Source organism: Elgaria multicarinata, chromosome 1 (genome assembly GCF_023053635.1).
Source record: "Elgaria multicarinata webbii isolate HBS135686 ecotype San Diego chromosome 1, rElgMul1.1.pri, whole genome shotgun sequence".
Classification (NCBI taxonomy): Eukaryota; Metazoa; Chordata; class Lepidosauria; order Squamata; family Anguidae; genus Elgaria; species Elgaria multicarinata.
Genome location: NC_086171.1, coordinates 23,317,871 through 23,341,246, shown reverse-complemented (window position 1 = coordinate 23,341,246; position 23,376 = coordinate 23,317,871). Strand labels below are relative to the sequence as shown.

General features: G+C 38.5%; 1 protein-coding gene across 1 annotated transcript in view; it reads left to right on the top strand.

Moving 5' to 3' along the window:
• Positions 1–21,599, top strand: part of CMTM8 (CKLF like MARVEL transmembrane domain containing 8) — a 34,545-nt gene extending 12,946 nt beyond the window's left edge. The window contains exons 2-4 of the mRNA XM_063147603.1: positions 15,148–15,321; positions 18,353–18,469; positions 21,497–21,599. Coding sequence (XP_063003673.1) covers positions 15,148–15,321; positions 18,353–18,469; positions 21,497–21,580 — 375 coding nt within the window. The 3' untranslated portion in view covers positions 21,581–21,599. The remainder of the gene's footprint in view (positions 1–15,147; positions 15,322–18,352; positions 18,470–21,496) is intronic.
• Positions 21,600–23,376: the final 1,777 nt, after the last annotated feature.

The following is a 23,376-nucleotide window of genomic DNA, read 5'->3' as shown; positions in this document are numbered from 1 at the left end:
CGCAGAATAAATATACTTACATATGTTGCAGCTTTATTTTTAATTCCAACAATCACACATATAATTCTAATAAAAATTAACTACTCTGAGTTATAATAGACCATTCAAGTCTGTACTTTTTAAACTTGCATAAGTACAGTTTCCTCACCTTATTTTCTATCAGTCTAACTCTACAAAGATTGTAGTCACCAATATGTGTTAAAGCTTATTTTTCTCTTTATTTTTACATAGAAGAAATGTATAAGAGCAATGAATCACTAAACCTTTATTTATTAGAATAAGCAAGTCGCGTAGTGGCATACACAATACTTTAATGAGCTTATTGGGATTTCTTTCTACAATCTGGTTGTCATCACAAATGACCGGGCACATTGTGCTAAACCAATTGGTTCATCCATTTGTCTAGCAGAAGAGGGTTTGCAGGGCAAATATTTGCAGAGCAAGATAATATCTGAAAAGTAATGGGACTGCTTTAAAAGTGCCATTGTTGAGGCATGTCAGAACTCACTCCATCACACAAAAGTGATAAATGAAGCTGAATTCTTTAAGTTAGTTACCTATTGGCACCAACATTTTCCTTATAAGATTGCAAAGAGAAGAACAAGAGTAACAAAATTTATTTGACTGTATCTTAGCTTTTGTTTCAATTTGTGGTACCATCTTGGAAGCCAGAGGAGTTGCTGAAAGAGATAACCAGAAGTTCAGAGTGGCCTTGTAGCTCCTTGTCTCTCTCCAGGCATAGAGGAAGCAAAATATATGAAGCAAAATAGTCAGAATTGCAGAATAAATTAGACAATGCTAAGAAGGATAATCCAGGAATTTAGCAGATGGCACTGAAATAAATGGGACTTAAATTGTTTAACTATGCCTGGATTGTGCCTTTGATTTCTAGAGGTTATGGAGCTTAATTTAATTTAAAAAAGCAGTATACATAAAGTTCTTCTCTTAACTCCTCTGTTTTCCATAATTCCACAGGAATTATAACAAACCTTTCTGTAATCTTTATTGTTATATGAACAACTCATAAGAAAAACTGGGTGAGCCTAGCTGAAATAAGGGATATGTCCCATTTGTGGCTGAGTTCCCAACATCCTAGAACACGTGGTAGAGTGAAAGCTTTGGGAAAGAAGGAATCCTGAAAAACAGAGACCACATCATCTAAGGTGAGACCAGAGTCATCTGAAGGTTCGAGAAAGGTGCTATAGTTATACACTTTTGTGGGCTTTCCAAATATTAAATCCTATTGATTTTACAAAAGGAATGATTATGTTCAGCTTATATTGATACTATTCAAGTTAATCATTTTTGCAAAGGGTATAAATCAAAAGGAGATTTCATACACATGTGGTGTTAATCTTTAAAGATCTTTTTTAAAAATGTAGAAAGTCGTTATCCTTAAAATGTAATGCATTTCTGATTAGTGAAGTAGCTGTTTTCAGTCTGTTTCAGCAAAACAAAGTCTCTCATGGCACCTTCAGGGCTAGCACATTTATTATGACATAGGTTTTTGTGGATGTATTGTTGACTAGTTTATTTCTGATAAACTTTTTGAGTAACCCAAAGAGCCATTGTATTTTGTTGGGACACTTATTCCAACAGCACCAACAGTTTATCTGAAATAATAAACTAGTCCAGCAAAGTTTGATTGCTGTAGTATGAACCTAGTGTCAAAATGAACTTCAGTATTTGAAGAATAGCTACAAAAATAGTGATATTTATAAACTGTATTTGGGTATGAAAACAATTCCTATGAATAAAATACTTGAGAGAGCACCTCCTTCCCTCACTGTGACCATCTCCTTTCACATCTGCTTTGCCTTAGACAAGCCAAATATAAAGGGGAAAAAACAGGCTGCCAATGTAGGTAATGGAATAAGCAAGGTATTTTGGCCATCCCCTCCTCCTTCAGCTTTTGTGTTGGACTTGAGAAGTTGTAAATCAAGTGAGCCAGATGGCATGGAATGCCAGCCCACCATGTTAATGGCATTGGATAGCATGAGCCCTCTCTACTCCTTGCAATCCACAAGACTTGCATGCCCTTACTTTCCTTCCACCATACTGATGGTAATTTATAAGTGAAGTGAAATTGGAAAGAGAATGGCACATGGTATTTTTATAGCCTCTAGGAAAGCAGTAACAAAAAAACCAGTATAAAATAGTAGACAATTGCTGTCTTACTCCATTGTTAGTGTAGTATCGTTTAATAGAAATGAAGAGCACATGTAAGCACCTGTGAAAATTACTGGACTGCTAGGGAAAAGAAAACAACAAAAGCCACATTAGGGCAATAACTTTATTAGGACCAACCACACTGTCATGAAACTGAAACCAAGGTTTTGAGTTCTCCAGAATTCTTCTTCAGGGTGGTTTTTAAACAAAAAGGGGGGAAGCACAGTGTTGAAAGCCTGTGAATCTGTGGTTTGTGACAATCTTAAAATGGAGAATAAGAAGAGTTTAGATTAGCCTATGCTGGACATGAAATGGACTTCAGGTTGCACCAAGGGCTACTGGGACAAAGAAGTAATATTGGCTGCTCCTTCATTTTGGGGGAAATATACAGTTAAGCAGTTACTTGGCTTCTGTCTCCTGAAAGCCAACTGAAGTCCCAGGAGTCTCCTTGACCAATGTTTACATGTTCATGTGAGTACACTCTTTGTGTGAGCAGTTAGAGCAACCTTCCCCAACCCAGTGCCCTCCAGATGTATTTGACTACAACTCCCATCAGTCAATGGAGGTTCCTGGATTGGATAAGCTGCTGGCATGGGATGATGCAAGTTGTAGTCCAACACATCTTGATAGTGGCTATTCCTGGAGATGTCACATCTGGTTATGGTGACTTATACCTTAGTTGGATCTTGTTTGGACTACTATAACGTCAACGTGGGGCTGGCTTTGAACAGTGTTTAGAAAGTTAACCTGACTCAGGATGTTGCAGCCAGACTATTGACTGGGAATGGTTATAGAGAGCATGTGACTCCCATGTCACAACAGCATCACTGGCAACCAGTCCATGTACAGGTGCAATGCAAAGTACTGTTTATGATCAACAGAATCTTATATGATTTTTAAGTTCTTACAAGCTCACATGGGTTTTAAGATCTTCAGGAGAGGACCTTCTTTCTGTCCTGCCAACATCTCAAGTACATATCTTGGGAACAAGAGAGTGCCATCTCAGTGTCCCTCCCAAGAATTTGGAACTCCTTGTCAAGGGAGGCCCATCTACCTCCTTCTCTGATGATCTTCCATCAGTAAATGTTTTTATTCAGACAGACCTTTGGCTTTATAAGCTGACTTGTTATGGCATTTTCCCGGCATTAGCTGCCTTGAGCAGCATTTAATAAAAGCAAATGTAACAAATTTATAAATAAAGTGGGAAACCTTATGTGTATATAGATATAGAGCTCTATGCACAGGTCAAAGCTGCTTATGGCCACCCTGTTGACCTGTGAGAAGCGCATTGTACCTCTCAGTGAAGCATGTATTTCAAAAGCCAGCCTAGAGCAATCTAAAGTGGCAAAAAAATTCTAATTGATCAGAAATGCCTGGAAAATATGGAAGCTGAACACAGATCTGTGCTTTGCTGTACTAGGCTCTAACCAAATACACACTATTGGTTCCAAAACTATCTCAATAATTTGCTACCAAAGTTATTCAATAGGCTGATTGGATTAGCAGTTTCTTTACCACAGTGTGGGTGTGGACAAGTTCATTTAATGTCTTTGTACTATTTGAAAACATTGGATATTTACTCTCAGAGAGACTATATACCTTGAATGTGTTCTGCTGCAAATTATCTAGAGGAGAATTTGTGCATTTGTTTTCCAATTTGCTGAATATCTGAAAGTAATTTACTTAACAAGCATGAATGAACAAAGGTTTTAATCAGACCTCTGATTAAAAAAATGGTTGCAGAGGCATATGGGATACAGGAAAAGTAGGAAAAAATAAGAATTCTTTTTAAATAGTCTCTTTGGTGAGAACATTTAATCCATCCATTGTCTGGTTGGAATATATTTTCTTTAAGTCTTCCTTTGAGATACTGAGCTTTTATTGCAATAGGAGCCATTTCAACATTTGTTTGTAAACAGTATTAGTAAAAGCTTTTCCTATGTTAAAAAACAGATTCAAAGAACAATACTGGTATGGTGCCAGCTATATATAGATGATGTAGCAGGAAGGTGGAGATCTAAAAACAACAGCAAAGATTGTCATTATTAATGAAGCAACTGTATACAGCATTGTTCTTTTGAAGTGGTTAAAAATTCTTTAAAAAACTGGCCTATGTAAATAAAGTTTTGGTCAAGAGTCATTAACAGTCACTGTTAGACATTCCTTAAGAAACAAAAAAAGCTTATTATTCAGGCATAGCATGTCTCAATAGGTAAGTGGCAGTCAGAAATATAACAGAAGAGAACATTTACTGATTAATCAGTTTCTAGGGGTGTTTGCCTTGTTTAACAGATTTATTTAACTTTTTTCATACTAAGAGATTGAACAAGTTTAATCATCATCATCATCATCATCATCAAGGATAATGTTTTATGAAACTGCTTATGAAGGCCATATTTCAAATCAGAATGGATGTGAGTGACTTTTCTCAGCAAAGTGTTTTGCAAACTTGTCACAGCAGGTTGCTGAAAACTCCCCCTCACTACTGTGTGGCTGAGAATGTAACAGCTCCTTTACAACTCAGAACAACTCCACTGGATTACACTGTGCTGATGCAGCGGTGGCTGAAAAGAATGACTTCTTTGCTGCTGCTGCTGCTGCTGCTGCTGCCATCATCATCACAAGAGTAAGACTTTAAATGGGCTCTTTCTGTGCTTGGATTCATCCTGAGTTTTCCTCCCCTAATGCTGTGTGCCTCATTGTGCTTCATTGCCTTGAGCAGTCTGCACAATAGGAGAGGGTATGTAAGAGTCAACTCCCATGGCCATCTCTCAGTTCCACAGGTCAACCAACGCTTCAATAGGATCACTAGTTCTAGTGGCAGGTAAAAGCCCCAGAGCATTCAACCCAAGACAACAAGAACACCCTGTAATAATAAGCAGTAAGATTTTATATGATCTCCCAAAGCAAGATTAACTGAATCCAAGTCCGTCAGCTCCAAGCATCTCTGCTACTCTTAAATGACTATATCAAACCTGAAGGAGCTTGATTATACCCACAGGCCCCAGGAATATACACTGCACAGTCTGATGTTCCTTCTCCACTTTATTGTCCCTCCATCCACAGCCATCCTGCTGAGGGTCAGAGCAGCTGTCCAGAGGTAGGTTGTTCAGTCACCCAGGCTAGTTACTGGCTGGGGTACACACAATTAGGTTGGGGTGGGGAATAATCCATGGTTGTTTTAGGGTTCTAGGATGGATTGTTAACCATGGCAGGAAGCTACCCTCACTGGGTTCACAAGACATGGCAAGCCTCAACAGTGAAGGTAATTATGCATAATCCCCCCCAGCGCATGACTGGCATGCGCACTGGGGGAAATAGGCCACCATGGCTTATTTCCCCTTTGGTGATCTTGCGAACAGGCCCTCTCTCTGCCATGGCTATAGAATACAGCCCCAGCCTAAGAGCCACAGGACAAGTTATGATGTCAGTAATTTGCTCCAGTCTTCAAGTAATTGGAGGTTCTTGTATACTTTATTCACAAAGTTGCGTTCTCTGGAGCATTTATCTAATTGCCACTGATAATCATATAATCTACTTCAAAATGCAGTCATTTATATTTTGGGCTCTTACAGCTTCTGAAGTCAATGTGTTCTATAAATATATTGGCTTGGTTCATTTGAAACATTCCCAGTTCAACAAACGGTGACATCCAAATGAGGTAAGTAATTTGAGCACTTCCTACAAACGAGGATTGCAAACCAGGATTTGATCTTGGTTTGTTAGGAGCATTCAAACCAGTTTCCCAGTTCTGCAGATTCCCTGTCACAGGAAACTGTACTTTAACAAACAAGGAAGTCTCCTTAAGACAGGTCTTGAATATGAATCAAGCTGTTGTGTAATGACCACTTCCACTTGTGTTTTTAAATCAGTACCCTCTTGCTCTCATTGGGTGCGTTCTACTACTCCTAAGGTAAAGAGCAGTAACAGCTCACTATTCAGAATCACTACTTTGAGTTTGGAGATGAACCTCCTCTTTTTAAGAGTGCAAGAGAACACTTTACCTTTGGTAAATTGCCTGCAGAAGAAACATATGTTCTATTCTATGTGAAACATTATTTAGAGGATGTAACAAAACTTTAAAACAATTCCTATGTGAAAGTCAAGCATTAACTAGCATTAGGCATACTGTGGTAATAGATTAAATGTAAGTATGTTCTGTTCAGTTGAAGAAATAGATTAATTCCTATTTATTTATTTATTTATTTAAAACATTTGTATCCCAGCCTATATCATTAAAATCTGAAAGGGGAGCCTTTTGCCATCAATCTGCCTACTGTTCTAGTTGTCTCATATATTATTGTTGTTGTTGTTGTTGTTATTTACATTTATATACTGCCCCATAGTCAAAGCTCTCTAGGTGGTTTACAAAGATTAACAAGATTAAATTAAAAAGACTGAACATTAAAAATCAATATACGAAATTTAAAAACAAAAGCATAAAAAGAGCTAACATATAAAACAATTTTTAAACACTCAGCCAGGCCAAAGCTCGTTTTGGAGTCAATTAAAACTCAACATATGCTGTTAAAATGCCTGGGAGGACAGGAAAGTCTTAACCTGGCACTGAAAAGATAACAATGTTGGCGCCAGGCAGGCCTCATTGGGAAGATCGTTCCATAATAGGGGAGCCACTACAGAAAAGGCCCTATCCCTTGTTGCCATCCTCTGAGCTTCCCTTGGAGTAGGCACATGGAGGAGGACCTTAGATGTTGAGCATAGTGTATGGGTAGGTTCATGTCAGAAGAGACATTCCGTCAGGTATTGTGGTCCCAAGCTGTGTAAGGCTTTATAGGTTAAAACCAGCACCTTGAATTGGGCTCAGAAATGTATGGGTAGCCAATGTAAGCGGGCCAGAGTCAGTCTTATATGTTTGAACCTTCTGGTCCCTTTCAAAGTGTTTGTAAAATATCACCCTGCGCTCCATGTCAAAAATGAGATGTAGTCTTATAGTGTACTCTAAAAGCATGCCATAGAATCTGATCTCCAGTTGCAAAGCTTGTGTCTAAATGAGACAATAGTAGAAAATAAAAAGGAACTTTCCCCCTAACTGCCTAACTATGCATAGCTATACTTACAAAGTTGCATTTTAATTTCTCATCTTTGAATAACTTCCACTTGCACAACCCTTTCACACCACCTTCTGAAGATTCTGTTAAGTTGGTTTATCCTGAGTGAAGTATAAGTATTACACTATTCCTTCTGTGTCTGGTTTCTTGCTTTTGTTTTGCGATCAGTTGCTGCCGGTGGTGGCTGGGACAGCCTTGGTTAATGCAGTTGTTCTCTGCCTGTATTATTTTTCTGGCTTCATACTATTTCTTTCTCCTCATTTTCTGCTCTCTGTTCTTATCTCTTCCTATCAGTATCTTATGGCTCATTCTCCTTTCGTTTCTTCTTATTTAGTTCCTATTCGGTGTCTCCCCTCTTCTCAGCTCCCTTTCTCTTGTTCCTTATGGAACTGCCAGTCTATTGTTTCTAAGACTGTTGTCATTCACGACTTTTTTTATCTCTAGGTCTCTGCACCTCCTCACTCTTACTGAAACCTGGCTTCCCGCCCATGGTATCACCATTTCAGCTGCCCTGTCTCTTGGAGGACTCTTTTTCTCAGACTAGTCACTCGGAGGGTTGTGGCAATGGTGTGGGACTTTTATTAACTAGCTTGTGCCTGTTCCAGCCTCTTTCTATTTTCTTCTTTTGAGGTATATGTAGTGAGGCTTTATTCTGTTCTTGTTCTCCTGGATCTTACTGCAGCCTTTGACATGGTCGATCATGATCTTCTGTTAGATTCCCTTGGTGACCTTGGATTTTGCAACTCTGTCTATAACTGGTTTGCTTCTTATCTAGTGGGTCATTCATTCAATGTGTTGGCTAATGGCTGCTCATCCTCTTCCTTTTCCCTTTTAGTTGGGGTTCCACAGGGCTCGGTGCTTGGCACATTATTGTTTTCTTTATCTATGTTGTCCTTGGGTAATCTTATTCAATCTCATGGCCTACAGTATCATCTGTATGCTGATGATACACAATTATATCTTTCATCTCCGGATCTTTCTCCTAATGTTCAGGATCGTATCTCAGCATGTCTTTCAGATATCTCTGCTTGGATGCTTCGTCGTCATTTGAAACTTAATATGGCAAAGACAGAATTGTTGTTTTTCCTCCTAAACCTTCTCCCAACCTTTCATTCTCTATTACTGTTAATAATGTTACACTTAATCCAGTTGAGGAAGCTCGTAGTCTTGGTTTTATATTTGACTCCTCACTCTCCTTTACTCCTCATATTGAGGCAGTAGCTAAGTCCTGTCATTTTTTTCTTATATAATATAGCCAGGATCCAATCATTTTTTTCTGAGTCTTCTGCTAAGATTCTTGTTCACACTTTGGTTATTTCTCGGCTGGACTATTGTAACCTTCTCCTGACTGGCCTTTCTTCTTCTTGTGTCAGTTTGTTGATTTCTATTCACCACTAAGCTGCTAAGATCATCTTCTTGGCACATTGCTTTAATCATGTTACTCCACTCCTGAAATCCCTTCATTGGCTTCCAGTTCACCTCAGAATCCAATATAAGCTTCTCCTGTTGACTTTCAAAGCTTGTCACAGTCTAGCTCCTTCCTATCTTCTCTCATTTCACATTATTGCCCCTCTCATGCTCTTCACTCATCGAATGCTATGTTTCTTACCCACCCAGTGCTCTCTACTTCTCTTGCTCGGCTTCATCCATTTTCTCTCACTGCCCTTTATTCCTGGAATTCTCTTCCAGAGCATTTGCGGACCACGAGTTTGATTACAGTTTTTAAAGTTTAGTTGAAAACTTTTCTTTTTTCTAAAGCTTTTAGACCTTCCCTTGATCTTACTTTTACACTGTTAGTTTTATTGTCCCCTGTGCCTGTTTGGTGCATTCCCTTCCCTTTCTTATTGTTTTATTATTATTTTATTAGAATGTAAACCTATGTGGCAGGGTGTTGCTATTTTATTGTTTTACTGTGTACAGTACCATGTACATTGATGGTGCTATATAAATAATAATAATAATAATAATAATAATAATAATAATTTTAGTAAATAACTTGGCATTAAAAGGAGTGTGTCTAATGTGCTATGCTTTATGTTCCACTCCTTGGCTGAGGACCTGTGCCATGGTAGTTCTTTTTCACAACTTTCTGTATGACCACTAGTTCCACAAGCCTTCAGTATTTATTACATTATTATGCGCTTTGTGAGATCAAACTAATTGCAGATCTTTTTAATCCCTAGTGTATTTATGCTATGGGATTTGGCAATACCTGTATTGTGTTTTTGTTTTAAACTCAAATTACAAATTCTGCCAATGGAATATATTAAGCCCATTTGTGTACCCCCGCCATTCTTTATATTTGCTGCACAATATTCAGATTTAATTTTTTTTTTACCTATTTCCAGATTGTGTTTTTTTTTAAAAAAAAAACTAACAACAACTGTTGTTGCTTGTTTTTATAGTCTGGAGAAGGAGGATGGAGATTCAAAGAACATGGTGCAATGTGAATGAGGAGGAGGAGTGTAGACTTGAGGTCGTGGGAAAGGATTGTAACTGTTCTAAATTACTGCTTTTGGTGACCACTGAAAGCCCATCTGAAGCCTTTTCTAGTTTCTAAGCATTAAGCAGTAACTATGTACACAATATAGCCAAAATTAAGCACTTTTAGGACTATTGAGTTTAATGGTAGAAAGTTAACCATATGCTTTAACTCTCCTATTGAAAGCAGTGGATGCAAAGCACTTTAACTTTGGACCATGCCCTTTATATTTTTAGTTTCCGTGAAGTCTAGGAGTTGGTTTTAAAATGCAGATTGATGAAATGAAATATTTTTAATAATTGTGTAAAAGGCAGGAGCATATGCAGCTGCAGTTTGTCATGCCACACTGCTACAGAGGGGAAATAAGCTGCACCTGCCAAAATGATCTCTTCTACGCCAGTTATTAAAGCATCACCATTGTGGCTTTACAGATGCCTCTTCCTGATTTCTAGACAGGAGGCTCAGTGCGTGCAATCTCATTTCTCCCTTGCTAGCAAGTCAGCTGACAAAACTACAAGAAACTGTGAAGATTCTTCAAACAGTCACAAAAGGAGCAAAGTGCTTGTAACATAAGGGACAATCTTTTCATTTATTTATTTATTTTATTTCCATACAGCCCAATAGCTGAAGCTGTCTGGGGGGTTCACAAAAATAAAAACCATAAGGTACAGCATAAAATATAAAATATGGAAGCTTAAAACCACAGTATAAAAGTACAACCAGAATAAAAACTAGCAGCAATGCAGATTTTAAATACAGATTTAAAACAACAAAGCTAAAAGACTAGGATGCTAAAATGCTAAAATACTGAGGAAATGAAAAGGTCTTCACCTGGTGCCCAAAGGAGTTCAATGTAGGCAACAAGCAAACCTCTATAGGGAGCTCATTCCACAGTCGTGATATGACAGCAGAAAAGGCCCTCTTCCTGGTAGCCACCTGCTTCACTTCCTTTGGTAGGGGTTCACAGAGAAGGACCGCTGAAGATAATCTTATGTACATATGGTAGGAGGCAATCCTTCAAATAACCTGGCCCTAAGCCATTTAGGATTTATTACAGGATTTATAAACCACTCTACATCAAACAACACCAGAGTGGTACACAAAAAGTTAAAACACCAAATATAAAAATAATTTACTGTGAATACAAATACATCAATAAAATGGGATTTAATAATCAATCAAGAAATGCCTGTAGGAAAAAAAGCCTTCAGCAAATGCCAAATGCAAAGTAATGTAGGTGCATGTTCAATATTATGACTTGGGCTTACATAATTGTGGTACTTAGTCAACTTTTCAACATACCAAACTGCATGAGAAAGCTAGCTAATAATGAATGGATTGTTCTAGTGGTGGGGGGGCTGTAGACATCTGTGGTGTTAGGGCCTCATATATTTTCTTAGCTGGCTGGGCCTGTGAATGTTGAATCAATTTGCAAGAGACATTTAAACACTGTGGAAATCTATTTGATGCATTTCATACCTATACACAGATATAGATTGAGCATAAGTTATCAGCCAAGAGCTGGCCTGACCTTTTAAATTCTAATCATGAAATGTGTAATATTATTTTGGAGTTTGTCAGGCTCAATAAAATACAGTGTTCCGTTCTCCTGAACCAGCTGAAAATGTCAAACCTCCCTTAATCCATTATATCTCAAAGCTGTGACCAAAATAAATAAACTGTGCCTCAAAGCTCATACAGTACCTAGGAGAGTATACGATGAGCATCTTTCCTAGAGATTTTTTTGGTCATTTATGAGGACTAAGCAATGCAACTAGAATCTTAGGCCTGACAACTATTGAACAATGCATATACTTTCTCATTTTTTTAATGATTAGTTAAAACACACATGCACACACAAAGAATTGAAAGTAGTACAGAAGGCTGATCACATGGTAGCCAATTGTCTATATATATATATATATATATATATATATATATATATATATATATGCATCTGTGTATGTGTGTGTGTGTGTGTGTGTGTGTGCGTGTGTGTATATATATATATTGTGTGAACCTGTACTGCTAAGCAATGGGTAAAGCTGTAACTGGACCAACAAAAACAGCTAGCATCTCAGAAAAGATAAATATGCATTGGCCTGGTTCACGAGTAACGCTAACCCATGGTTTATTTAAATCATGGCTTGTTGCCCTTCCCAAGGTTTGTCTGGCAAACGATCAAACAAACCATGGTTTGTTTTCTCAGTCTCTGGGTTGTTTAGCTCCTACCCCTCCACCTGCTGCCTCCCTGTATCTCAACTGCCTTTGCAGCACTGTAATACTGGCGGGTAAAGATGCTTTTTTTAAACCAGTCTTTCCAATTGCCTCTGTAGCCTGGCAAAACAACCCAAGAACAACTCACAGTTCTGGGTTCACATGGAACAAACCATGGTTTAAACAACCCAGAGTTTGTAAACCAAACACAAACTAAGGGTTCTCTTTGTTGGTTGGTTGTAGTTAACAACCCAGAGTTAACCCATAGTTCCAGGTTCGCACATAATAACCTATAATTCAACAAACTGTGACTAATTAAACATGATTTGTTATGAGCAAACTTGGTCAATGATAATGCCTGAACTGACTGAGCCTACAACTGACTTTGTATTAGAAGCTATTGCACTCGAATGTGCTTGTGAATATTAGAACTATCATTAACTAGTCATTGTTATAGAGTAATTAGAAAACTATCAGAGGCAATTACTGGACATGAGATCAACGTGAGTTACATGAAGTATTAAGTAACTAAATTGTTACTACTTGTGTTTCAGAACTATAGTTTGATCAAGGTTAAAACATCAACCAAGCCTCATCAAAGGGTGTTTTAGAAATTGCTATAATATCATGTGAGAAATATTTCTGTGGAACCATGGTGACCCCCAGTGGTAGAAGAGGCTCATTTGTATTTTCTAAATCAGTAATGATAGTCAGTAATTGATGACTTGCATGAAAATATAACAATGAATATTCATGTTGACTGTTACTGAATTTAACCACATAGCAACCTGTTATCAAATAGTGCTTGCAATTACATGAAATACTCATTTATGAATAATGATTGTGAATATAACATCAAGGAACAAACGGAAAATTAAAGTGAATTTGGATGAGCTTGCCAGATTGAGTTTGCCTGAAAATCAGCAGTTATTCCTCAAAACTAAACCAGCTTTCCCCAACGTTGCATCTGCAGATATTGTTGGACTATTAATTAATTTATTTGAATAATGACTTTGCTGCCCCTCAGCCAAAAAATGCTCCCAGAGCAGCTTACATATAATTAATTAAGGGAGACAGCCCCTGCCTGCAGACTTACAATTTAAAAAAGATACAGTGCAAAAGAAAAAAGAGGAAGGAAGAGGGGGGAATTAAGTCTTTTAGCAGGGCTGGTGGAATGGCCCTGCTCTCCCTCTCCTCTCCCTCACTGCAGCCTGCTGAAATGGCTGCTGGTGGTGACAGTTGAGGGAGGAGGAGCCTTCATAAGAGATGCCTTTCAGCAGGGCTAGTGGAATGGCCCTGCTCTCTCTCTCCGTAACTTAGGGTGACCATATGAAAAGGAGCACAGGGCTCCCATGTCTTTAACAGTTGCATAGAAAAGGGAATTTCAGCAGGTTCATTTGTATGCATGCAGCACTTCCTGAAGTTCCCTCTTCATTACAACTGTTAAAGCTCCAGGAACCCTGCCCTATTGACCAGATACAAAAGAGGACAGGACTCCTGCAGCTTTAACTTTAGTATACTGTAGCTAGTACAGCTTTAACTGTTGGGATGAAGAGGGAATTTCACCAGGTGCTGCATGCGTACAAATGGCATCTGCTGAAATTCCCTTTTCTATACAACTGTTAAAGATACAGGAGCACTGTCCTCCTTTTCATATGGTCACCCTAGCCATAATTCCCTTCATTCCTCCCACTATTGGCCATGCTGCCTGAGGATTATAGGAGTTTATTTATTTATTTTCTATACCACCCAATAGCTGAAGCTTTCTGGGTGGTTCAGAAAAATAAAAACCACAAGGTGCAGCGTAAAATATAAAATATGGAAGCTTAAAACCACAATATAAAAGTACAACCAAAATAAAACATAGCAATACAGAGATTTAAAATACAGATTTAAAACAGCAGAGCTAAAAAACTAAGATGGTCAAATGCTAAAATACTGGGAAAATAAAAAGTTGTCATCCAACACCATCTGGAAAAGTTGAGAAAGGTTGCAAAAGTGTTGCTTAGAACTAAGAGAATATATAAGTGTGTATAGGATTTGGAATATTCTTATGCATTCTTTTTCAGTATAAATTAGTATTGGATTTGGATATTTAAACCTGGAAGGATGTTTTGTACATTGGCATGAACATTCAGTAGTACTCAGATAATGTACTCTTACTAAAATGGCTGGATTCTTTTTCATCTTTCTATAAGGTGAAGCAGCACATGTAACTTTGTGTGCGTAAGGCCTAGTTAATTTAGAATTTTGGAACTGATAAAATCAAATAGGTCAGAAAGAGATTAGTGCAGTTTCAAACTTACATTTCCCTCAGGATTGTACCCAGGGATAGAGTAGGAGCTTTTCTCATACTACTAGGGGGAGCAACTTTATCAGAAGAATCATCATTTATTTGAATATGGTCTCTCTCCTGACCTGGCAAAATTATACTCGCTTTAAAGGTTTTCTAACATTTTGCTACCCTGTCTTCCTACAGAGCTGTCTGTTCACCTGATATTCTATGTTTTGCCTTGCTTTCATTATTTTGGATGATATTATCTATTTAACTGTTGAATTACAAACTTCTTTGCCACTTGCCTAAGAATAGTTGTTGTTTTGCCTTTAAAATGTCTACATATAAAATTGTATCAGAACCATGTCTTAAATGGGGTGAGATTTATACAAATCTTTTTCCTATAGAAATATATTTTATGATACACCTTCTAGATATGGTAAAACCCTGACCGAACTGAAATCAAACTTAATTCCCACTAACTATGATAGAAAAAGTTGTATCCTCCTATTACATGTCAAACAGAAGGTACGTTGTTTCTGGTAGTATAAATGGTAGATCTTTCTAATTCTATGTCTTCTGTGTCAGCAAATGAATGCTTACAGTGGGTCTTGTATTCTGGGAACCCAATTTCACAAGACTTGATGGCATAGCTGCTGAACCAGGTGGTTCAGGCAGCAGATTCTGTACCTCCATATGCCACCAACAAGACAGTTCGTTGCTGCCACCCCATCACCATCGCATTCTCCCAGCTGTCACAGATCTGTATAGTGCAGATCAGTTGAATGGGATTGCCTTTTTGGGGTGGGGGGCAGGGAGATTAAAATTTAACCTGAAAATGTGGATGCTAGAAATAGGGTCATCTTTCTTTTCTTTTCTTTCTTTTTTTTGTCTGTATATCTGCTGGATATACATTCTTTTTTGTGTATTTGCAGGTGTTGGGGTTGCTAGTATGGACACTGATTGCTGGAACAGAATATTTCCTGTATCCTGTCTTTGGCTGGGTAATGTTTGTGGCAGTGTTTTACTGGGTGCTTACACTCTTCTTTTTAATCATCTACATGACAATGACGTATACTAGGATTCCCCAAGTGCCATGGACCACTGTTGTGAGTATGCCAGCTTTCATCCATGTTGCAAGTTTTGTGTTAAGTTTGTCCTGATAATGCCAGTTCCTTGTGCATAGAGGCACCTCCAATGGGTCCACTAGGTTCCCCCTCCTTGAGAGATCTTCCTCATTCATTTCAATAGAGGAGCATTGTGATGGAAAACACATGGCCAAGAGGATTCTTCCATCACTTCACCAGTTTTCCTAAGAAAGTCCAAAAGTAAAAAAGAGTAGAAATATCTGCCATCACTACAATAGCTGCTCAAATTTGCTTACTACAAAATCTCCCATATATACCTATTTATGGCTAGGACCAGAAGACTTGTTGCTGTAAGACTGTTATACACTTGGCCAAAATAGAACATTGGACTTCCAGTGAAGGTTTCTTTTCTACAGTGAATGGAAGGTATCTTAGTCTGGGATGCTCCTCCCACTCGCTCTAGAAGGTAGGGCCAAATTTGCGTAAAATTGAAGTCACTTTCCTTGTGTATGAGAGGGGCCTCTGGTTTCACAAACAAAATAGCTCAAAATGCAGACATATTCTCATCAAACAGTTCCACAGGAAAAACACACAGCCAGAACAAAAGATAGAGGAGGAAAAGAGAGATACTCCCCATGGATCCAACCTCTAGGGCCGTTGCTAGACAAGGGTTTAGCCCGGGTTAGAGATGTGAAGGACCAGAAAAAAACCGGAAAAATTAGGGAAAAACCATTTTCCCCCTGAACCCTTTTTGGGGGGGGGGGGGGTTTCTGAAAAATTTGAAAAAATGGCGGGGGGACGGATTACGGGATGTTTTATTTTAGCGTGATGAATAAAATGTTTAAGACGTATAGAGATGTAGAATTTCCAGAAATTTTGAAGCCATGGGGGGAAAAAAACATTTTTCCTGTTTTCGAAAATGTTCAGAAAAAACGAAAATGTTCAGAAAAATTGAAATAATGCACTATGGTAAGTTACTGCAGCCAAAACTCTCCCCATGGCTTGAGTTCGCTCCCAGCGGAAGCTGGTTCTCAGGCAGCCGGCTCAGGTCGGCTCAGCCTCCCATCCTTCCAAGGTCGGTAAAATGAGTACCCAGCTAGCTGGGGGAAAGGTAACTGCGACTGGGGAAGGCAATGGCAAACCACCCTGCTACAAACTCTGCCAATAAAATGTCAGCGAAAGCAGGTGTCCCTCTAGGGGTCAGTAATGACTCAAGTGCTTGCACTAGAGGTTCCTTTCCTTTCCTTTTCTAACACTTTTTGCAGATTGAAAGTCACTTTGTTACTTTAGGAACATAAAATGTAATTATGTCCAAGTTGGTTTGGCATAAAATTATTACATTTGGTATATTAAAAGTAGTGTATTCAAACAATTATTATAAATTTAATTTACTTTTTTTAGGTAACAAATGGCGCTACAAGCTCCTGAACTGTTAGGAACACCTGAACTGTAAGGAACCTCTTTGGTTCTGCCAGTTTATGTAGAGCAGGCAAAAAACCATTTTAAAAAACAACTGAAGAAACCACCAACATTAGTAACAAAGAAAAATATTTATGTCTCCGCTAATCCTCCAGTGTCAAGTCATAAAGCCACCATTCCCATAAAAAGAACTGAGAAAAATGGAAGGGGGGGAACCAATATTTAATTAATATGCATGAAATTTAATCAGACTCATTTTCTGAGTTATAGTTATCACTATCAGTTTCAGTCTCTGCTTCAGTGGCAGTACTGCCCCGTAGAGGCAGAAATGCATCTTCCTCTTGCATTTGAGAGTTGTAGTCTCAGTTTGCAACCTAGGACTTGTTTGTCCTTGGTGCACAGACATTGTAATAATCTGATACTGTACAGTTTTTAGAAATCATTTGGAGAAGTAAATATCTGAACACCTTGTCTTAAACATTTTATTCATCATGCTAAAATAAAACATCCCGTAATCCATTCCCCCCCCCATTTTTTTCAATTGTCCAATTTTTCGGGAAAAAACTGAAAAAACCAAGTTTTTTCCTGAATTTTTCCAGTTTTTTTCCAGGCCTTCACATCTCTATTCAGATATTTACTTCTCCAAATGATTTCTAAAAACTGTACAGTATGGGGCGATGGGGGGGAGGATTGGAGATTATGGGTGGGGGGCGCTGGTCAGGGCGGGCGGGGGGCATTGGACATCATGGGGGAATCGGGGGCAGGGGGAGTGGGGAACACTTTTTTTAAAAAAAACACCTACCTTATCGTTGGTGTGCTCCTGCACACATGGCCCCTTTAAGCTGGAAAAAAATGGCCGACGTGACGGGGCTTTCCTTTACCCCGTCGCATGTCACGTGTGTTCAGGAGTGACAGCCCGCGCTACTTCTAGCACAGGCTGGCCCCTCCACATGCCAGGATTTAAAGGTAGGTCTAGCAAGGCCCCAAATCACCTGAATAAAAGTGGTCAGTGAATTGAAAGAATTATTCCCTCCCAGCAACAAGACAAATTCCTACCTGAGTGGGTAGGATAACCTCCATCCATTGTAGAAAAGGAACCTTCATGGTAAGTCCAACATTCCATTTTCCTACAGTGGAAGAGGGTTTCCTAGTCTGGGATGTTCCTGAGCAGTACTTACTTAGGGTGGGCGCTTCACTACTTTTCAATTTAAGTAGAGAGTAGCTACTGTAGAACCTGCCAGCGGAAGGATGTTTGGCGGAAGCAAAGATATTCAGCTTATAATGGTGGACACACAAGGAAATGGAAGACTAAGTCGCTGCTCAACAAATATTAGGGAAAGTTAGTGCTGAGTGCAGCCCGGTTGCACCAGCCATTCCTGGAGCAAATCCCAGGACAAAGAACATTGGTGTGGAAACCAGAGAACCTTCAGTTGGATGCAGGAGGCGGGGGGAACAGACTGAGTTTTCAGCAGAGACATCTAGCAACTGCTGCAGTTTCAGGATTGTGGCCACAGAAATAAGTTATCATTACTGAAACCCTGTATCATTCACAGGATTTTCAGATAAGAATTGTACATGAAATAATTAATGTATATGGAAAAACTGTCTTGTTCTTCTTTGCTCTCTCTTACAGGGTCTGTGTTTTAATGGCAGTGCCTTTCTTTTGTACTTTATTGCTGCCATTGTAGATGCAACTGCAGTCACCAAAGAACTGGACAGCCACAACTACAACAGCTGGGCAGCTTCTTCAGTAAGTTAGTTTTTAGGTTTAGAATCATGAATAGTATTCAGTGTATTGGGCTGTTTACATGTTCCAATGGAATTACATCAAGGGTGAGAGTTTAGAAGGGGCAAGTTGAAATAAGGGTAAGTCCAACTAAGCATTGTTAAAACTATATAAAGATGCTGGTGCAGCATGTGAATTTATTTATTTAAGTAATTTTTTATCCCCCTTTTCTATTTGGAAGAGTGTCCACTGCAGCTTTGTGTAAGTGACTTGGATGATATAATACATAAATCAAGGGTTTTGAACCCCAGGGCCGCAGACCAAATCCAGTCTGGTCCTCTGGGGTTCCCCAAATAGCCACATCTGCTTCCCCAAGCCCTACCCTTTCTCCTGGCTGCCAATAATTTGCTGGTTTCCCTGCTTTTGCACAGTTTTTCCTCCCATTTTAAAAGGTTGAAATGCTTCTCCTAAGGCTTTGTTTGTAGTATTAAGAGATTTTAGCATAAATATGCTGGTAATTTTTATATTGTGGTCCCACCGCCTTTTGCCTGTGGCTCCATTCACCACTGGGATGCACCCCTTCCTGAAAGCTTCTCCAAAATGGAATCCAGCCCTCAGCCTGAAAGAAGCTCAACAAACCCTGACATAAATGGTCTATGAATTTTTAAAAGTAATGAATTTGTTCATCTTTTAGACTTAACTGTAGCCTATTTCAGAAGTTCCTCTATGCATAGAGGAACTTGTAAAATCACGAGGGCGAAAGAAGACTGTGTCTGCTGGTCCCACCTCCAGTGTTGCTCCTTTGGTTCAAATCTCTGTGTAAAAACCTGAAGGTCCACAAAGGGGGATGGGCACCTATGTGTGTAAGTGCTCCATGCAATGAAGAACCCTGATCAAACATGTCCTGATGAAATAGGTGCTACGCACACAGCTGCATGTAGGAATCCCTTTTCAGACCTTTTTGGCTGTATGTGAGGGAGACGAGGCTAGCAGATGTGATTCTACTCTCATCCTCATATGTTTATGCAAGAAGGGAGGTTGGGAAAGGGATTGTTTGAATGGTCAATTCATATGACTAGTTCACATGCTATCAACATAGTGTCTCATGCACAAGTCTCCATTGCTCTTGATGGATCTTGCTTCTGCATAATTACAGCACTTATCTCATTGGCGAATTGTGTTTTCTTACTCCTTTTATTTGGTACCTCCATTCCAGTCAGAAGAAGCTTCTTCCTCACCTAAGATCTTGAATTATTTCTTCCTTGGAAACTTCAAGGACTGCTACTGCCAGGAGTGGGCATATTCTGTGCCACCAATCAGGCACAGAATGAATGCAGAATTTAGGTATTAGGTGTGGAATTCAGCATCCTGAAATGGTCTATTTTCATTTTTTCATTTTTTAAAGAAATCATATTTCTAGTCCTTACAGCTCCAAATGAGTGAGAAGTGCCTGGTAAAATCTCAGAATTTATAGCCACTTGCATATATGGCAATGAAGATCACAATAAATATTGTCCACTTAAGAAGGGAGCTATTCTTTCACAAACTTTCTGTTTTCAGTGTGTTTCTTTCTTGCTGATAATGTTGGTTTTCTCCAACCTACTGAAATACGAAAACTTCAAAGGCCTGGTTCATATGTAACAATTTATCTAATAAACCTACCAGTATACTACAGTTGTTATCTGAGGCCCTCCTCTGAGGATGGTTCAGAGGATGGCAAGAAGGGAGAGGACCTTCTTGATGGTGCCCCCACCCCTCAAATAAGGAACGCCCTCTCCAGTGAGGCCTCCATGGCGCCAACATTGTCATCTTTTGTGGGCCAGGTTGAGACTTTCCTCTATACCCACACATCTGACAGCACATGATAAGGTTTTTATTGGGTTGTAGGATTTGTTGTTTGTTAAATTGTTATATTTTTGTACATTGGTCTTATTTATTTATTTATTTATTTATTTATTTATTTATTTATTTATTTATTTATTTATTAGATTTTTATACCTCCCAATAGCCAAAGCTCTCTGGGCGGTTCACAAAAATTAAAACCACAATAAAACACCCAACAGGTTAAAAACACAATTACGAAATGTTATGATATCTTATTTTTAGGGCTTTTAATCTTTTTAAATCACCCAGAGAGGTTTGGCTATTGGGCAGTTTAGAAATTGAATTAAATAAATCATGGTTTATTAGACCAAAACCCAGCCTTGTGCCTACATGCTCCCTCTTCCTTTCTCTTGTACACTGAAATTCAAAACTTTCAGGGTTTATTAAACCACACTTTCCTGTTGCATCCAAATGGAGAAATTGTAGTTCAGTCTCTGTTTATAAATCAGAATATGAAACAGAGGGGTTTCTTCAGTTGAGATTTTTATATCTAAATAGGCCCATTATTGAATGGCATTGAACTTTATGTAAACACACGTGTCTGCATAAGTGCACACAGCTAATGTAAGAGTTTATTCCCTTCTATAATATTTATATTTTTTCCTGCCTAAATAAAGTAGTGTGTGCATTGCCAGAATTCAGAGAATGGAAGGAGAATGTGTTCATTGGACAACAACAGCAATGGCTGGGAAGATTTAAGAATGCTGTGGCTCTGTAAACATAATTCCTGCTAAAATTAGCTTAGTTCATGAAACTGTTGAGTAAAATTTCTCAGTGTGATTAATGCTTGCAAAATCAGACATCATGGACTCAAACTTGCACACCACTGAATCCAAGAGGAAGTGTTATTTAAATACATATTTAGAAATTAATTAACAAAAATCCATCAACCTAACAATGGTTTATTGTCAACGACATCAATGAGACTGTGCTGTTTCGAAGGTGACACTTGCTTTTTTATGTGTGTGCTGAAGCCAGTAAGGATTGTTCACATAACAAATTGAATAGAACTTGTTTTGCAAGCAGTGCCCTGCATGACAGTGAAAGAGCGAAGCTTTTAAAGTATTCTTGTTGTATCCCATGAAATAAAGTTGAATACAAATAAATCTCTGCTTAATGACTTCAACTGTGTCCTAACAACTGTTTTTCTCTTTTTCCTCTGTACAGTTCTTTGCCTTCGTTGTCACTTCCTGCTACGGTGGAAACGCGTATTTTAGTTTTGTATCTTGGAGATCACGGACTTTGCAATAAATATTATCTTTAAATTAAATAAAAACAGATTTGGAGGTGTAATATGTTACAGAATTACGTTTAAATTCCATGTTGTTGTCATTTTAATGTGCATTTTAACTCAGAAGTGAGTATCAGTGACTGAGTTCTGACATTATGGCCAAACTATAGATTGGGTGTCAGGAATATACTGTGGACTTACACACTCCCTCCTACCCTTCCCTTGTGCATGTCAACTCTCTCTTCCACTTCATTCAGGGTAACCATCGTTTGCTATGACATCCAAATCAATTACAATGAATTAAAAATGGGGGAGAAATTTGCTCCATTGAGGGTTTTTTATGGATTTATTAAATTTGCATCTTTTGAGACTTTCAACAAATTGAGACAGAGTTTCATTATGAAATCTGCATTTTTTTTTTTACTTTTTGATGCAGGTCACCTGGAGGGGGGCAGGGAGAATGTGCACAAAAAGACACATATTAGAGGAGAATAAGCACAAATGCATATATTTGAGGAAAGCATGTGTCAAAACAGCATTTCAATAATGTGAAGTACTTGGTAGGGGCAAATGTGCATGTTTAAAAATGCAGGAAAAAGTGTACATTAGGAAAAACATGCACACAAAGTGGATTTTTATATGGATTTTTTAAAAAGAAAAAATCACAAGTTCATGCAGAAATGGGAGGGAACAAGCTTGACTTCAAAAACTGACAATCTCAGCAAGACTGAGATTGACAGATCTGTTCATCCATACTACAAATCAGGAATCAGTGGAGGGAATTGAGCAGGATGAGAAAGGAAGAGGAGAAAACATAAAATCTCTTACCATGTTCTCACTAGTTGGCCCATGTCATCTGAACTGAATCAATGAGTTTGAATTGGTATACTTCCAAGTAAATATGCAAAAGATGGAAGTCTTGCAATGCAAACTTATACATGTCTGCTCTGGCCTCACTACTGGCAGGTCTGTTTCACAATATAAATAATACAGGATGCATAGCTAGGGGCTGAAAACTTAGCATTATAGTCCTAATATTAAAAAAAAGATAATCGGCAGGACTCTAGAAATTTTACACCAGTCAGTCTGACTGATATAGCATGAAAATGTATGTCAAGTATTTCCTCTAAAGAATAGAAGATTGGGTAGATGAGCATCAGCAGTCAGGCTTTAGGAAAGGAAGATCTGCCATTGACAACTGTTTTAAGCTTCTCCATTTGATAAGTAAATATACAGCAAAAGACAGGCATTTTTTACTGTATTTATTGATTTAAGTGCAGCTTTTGATTTTATAAATAGAAGTCATCTCTCTTACAAATGTTTTTATTTTTAGTTAGGGTGCTTTACACAGAAACAGGTTTGAAAGTCCAAACAAGACAAAACTTTCTTATGTCTATGATCCTGGACAGGCCTAAACACCTGTTCACAGTACCTGCCGCCATTGAAGCATTTTTTATTACTAAAAAATGTACTGGCCTAGTACATGTAAGGATGGCCAGTTATTGGTGAAGAATAAATCAATTGGGGGAAGACAGGCTCCTTGAGATTTGCTTTGAGGAACAGACAGCACTAAGCCCAGGCAGTTTCTGGTTTCAAAAGTTTGCATCTACTACAGTAGTATGGATTCTCAGTGCAGGCTCTGAATTCACATGGAAACGCAACCAGAAACACGTTCAAAAAGAGAGTTCTAAATGCGGCAACTCAAGTGGACATAGGTGCCTTTTCCTCTTCAAAAATTCCACACTTGTTAGTACGTGCAAACTGTCAGCATCAACATTGGAAATTCTTGTCATCCTTTATGAAAATGAAATACCAG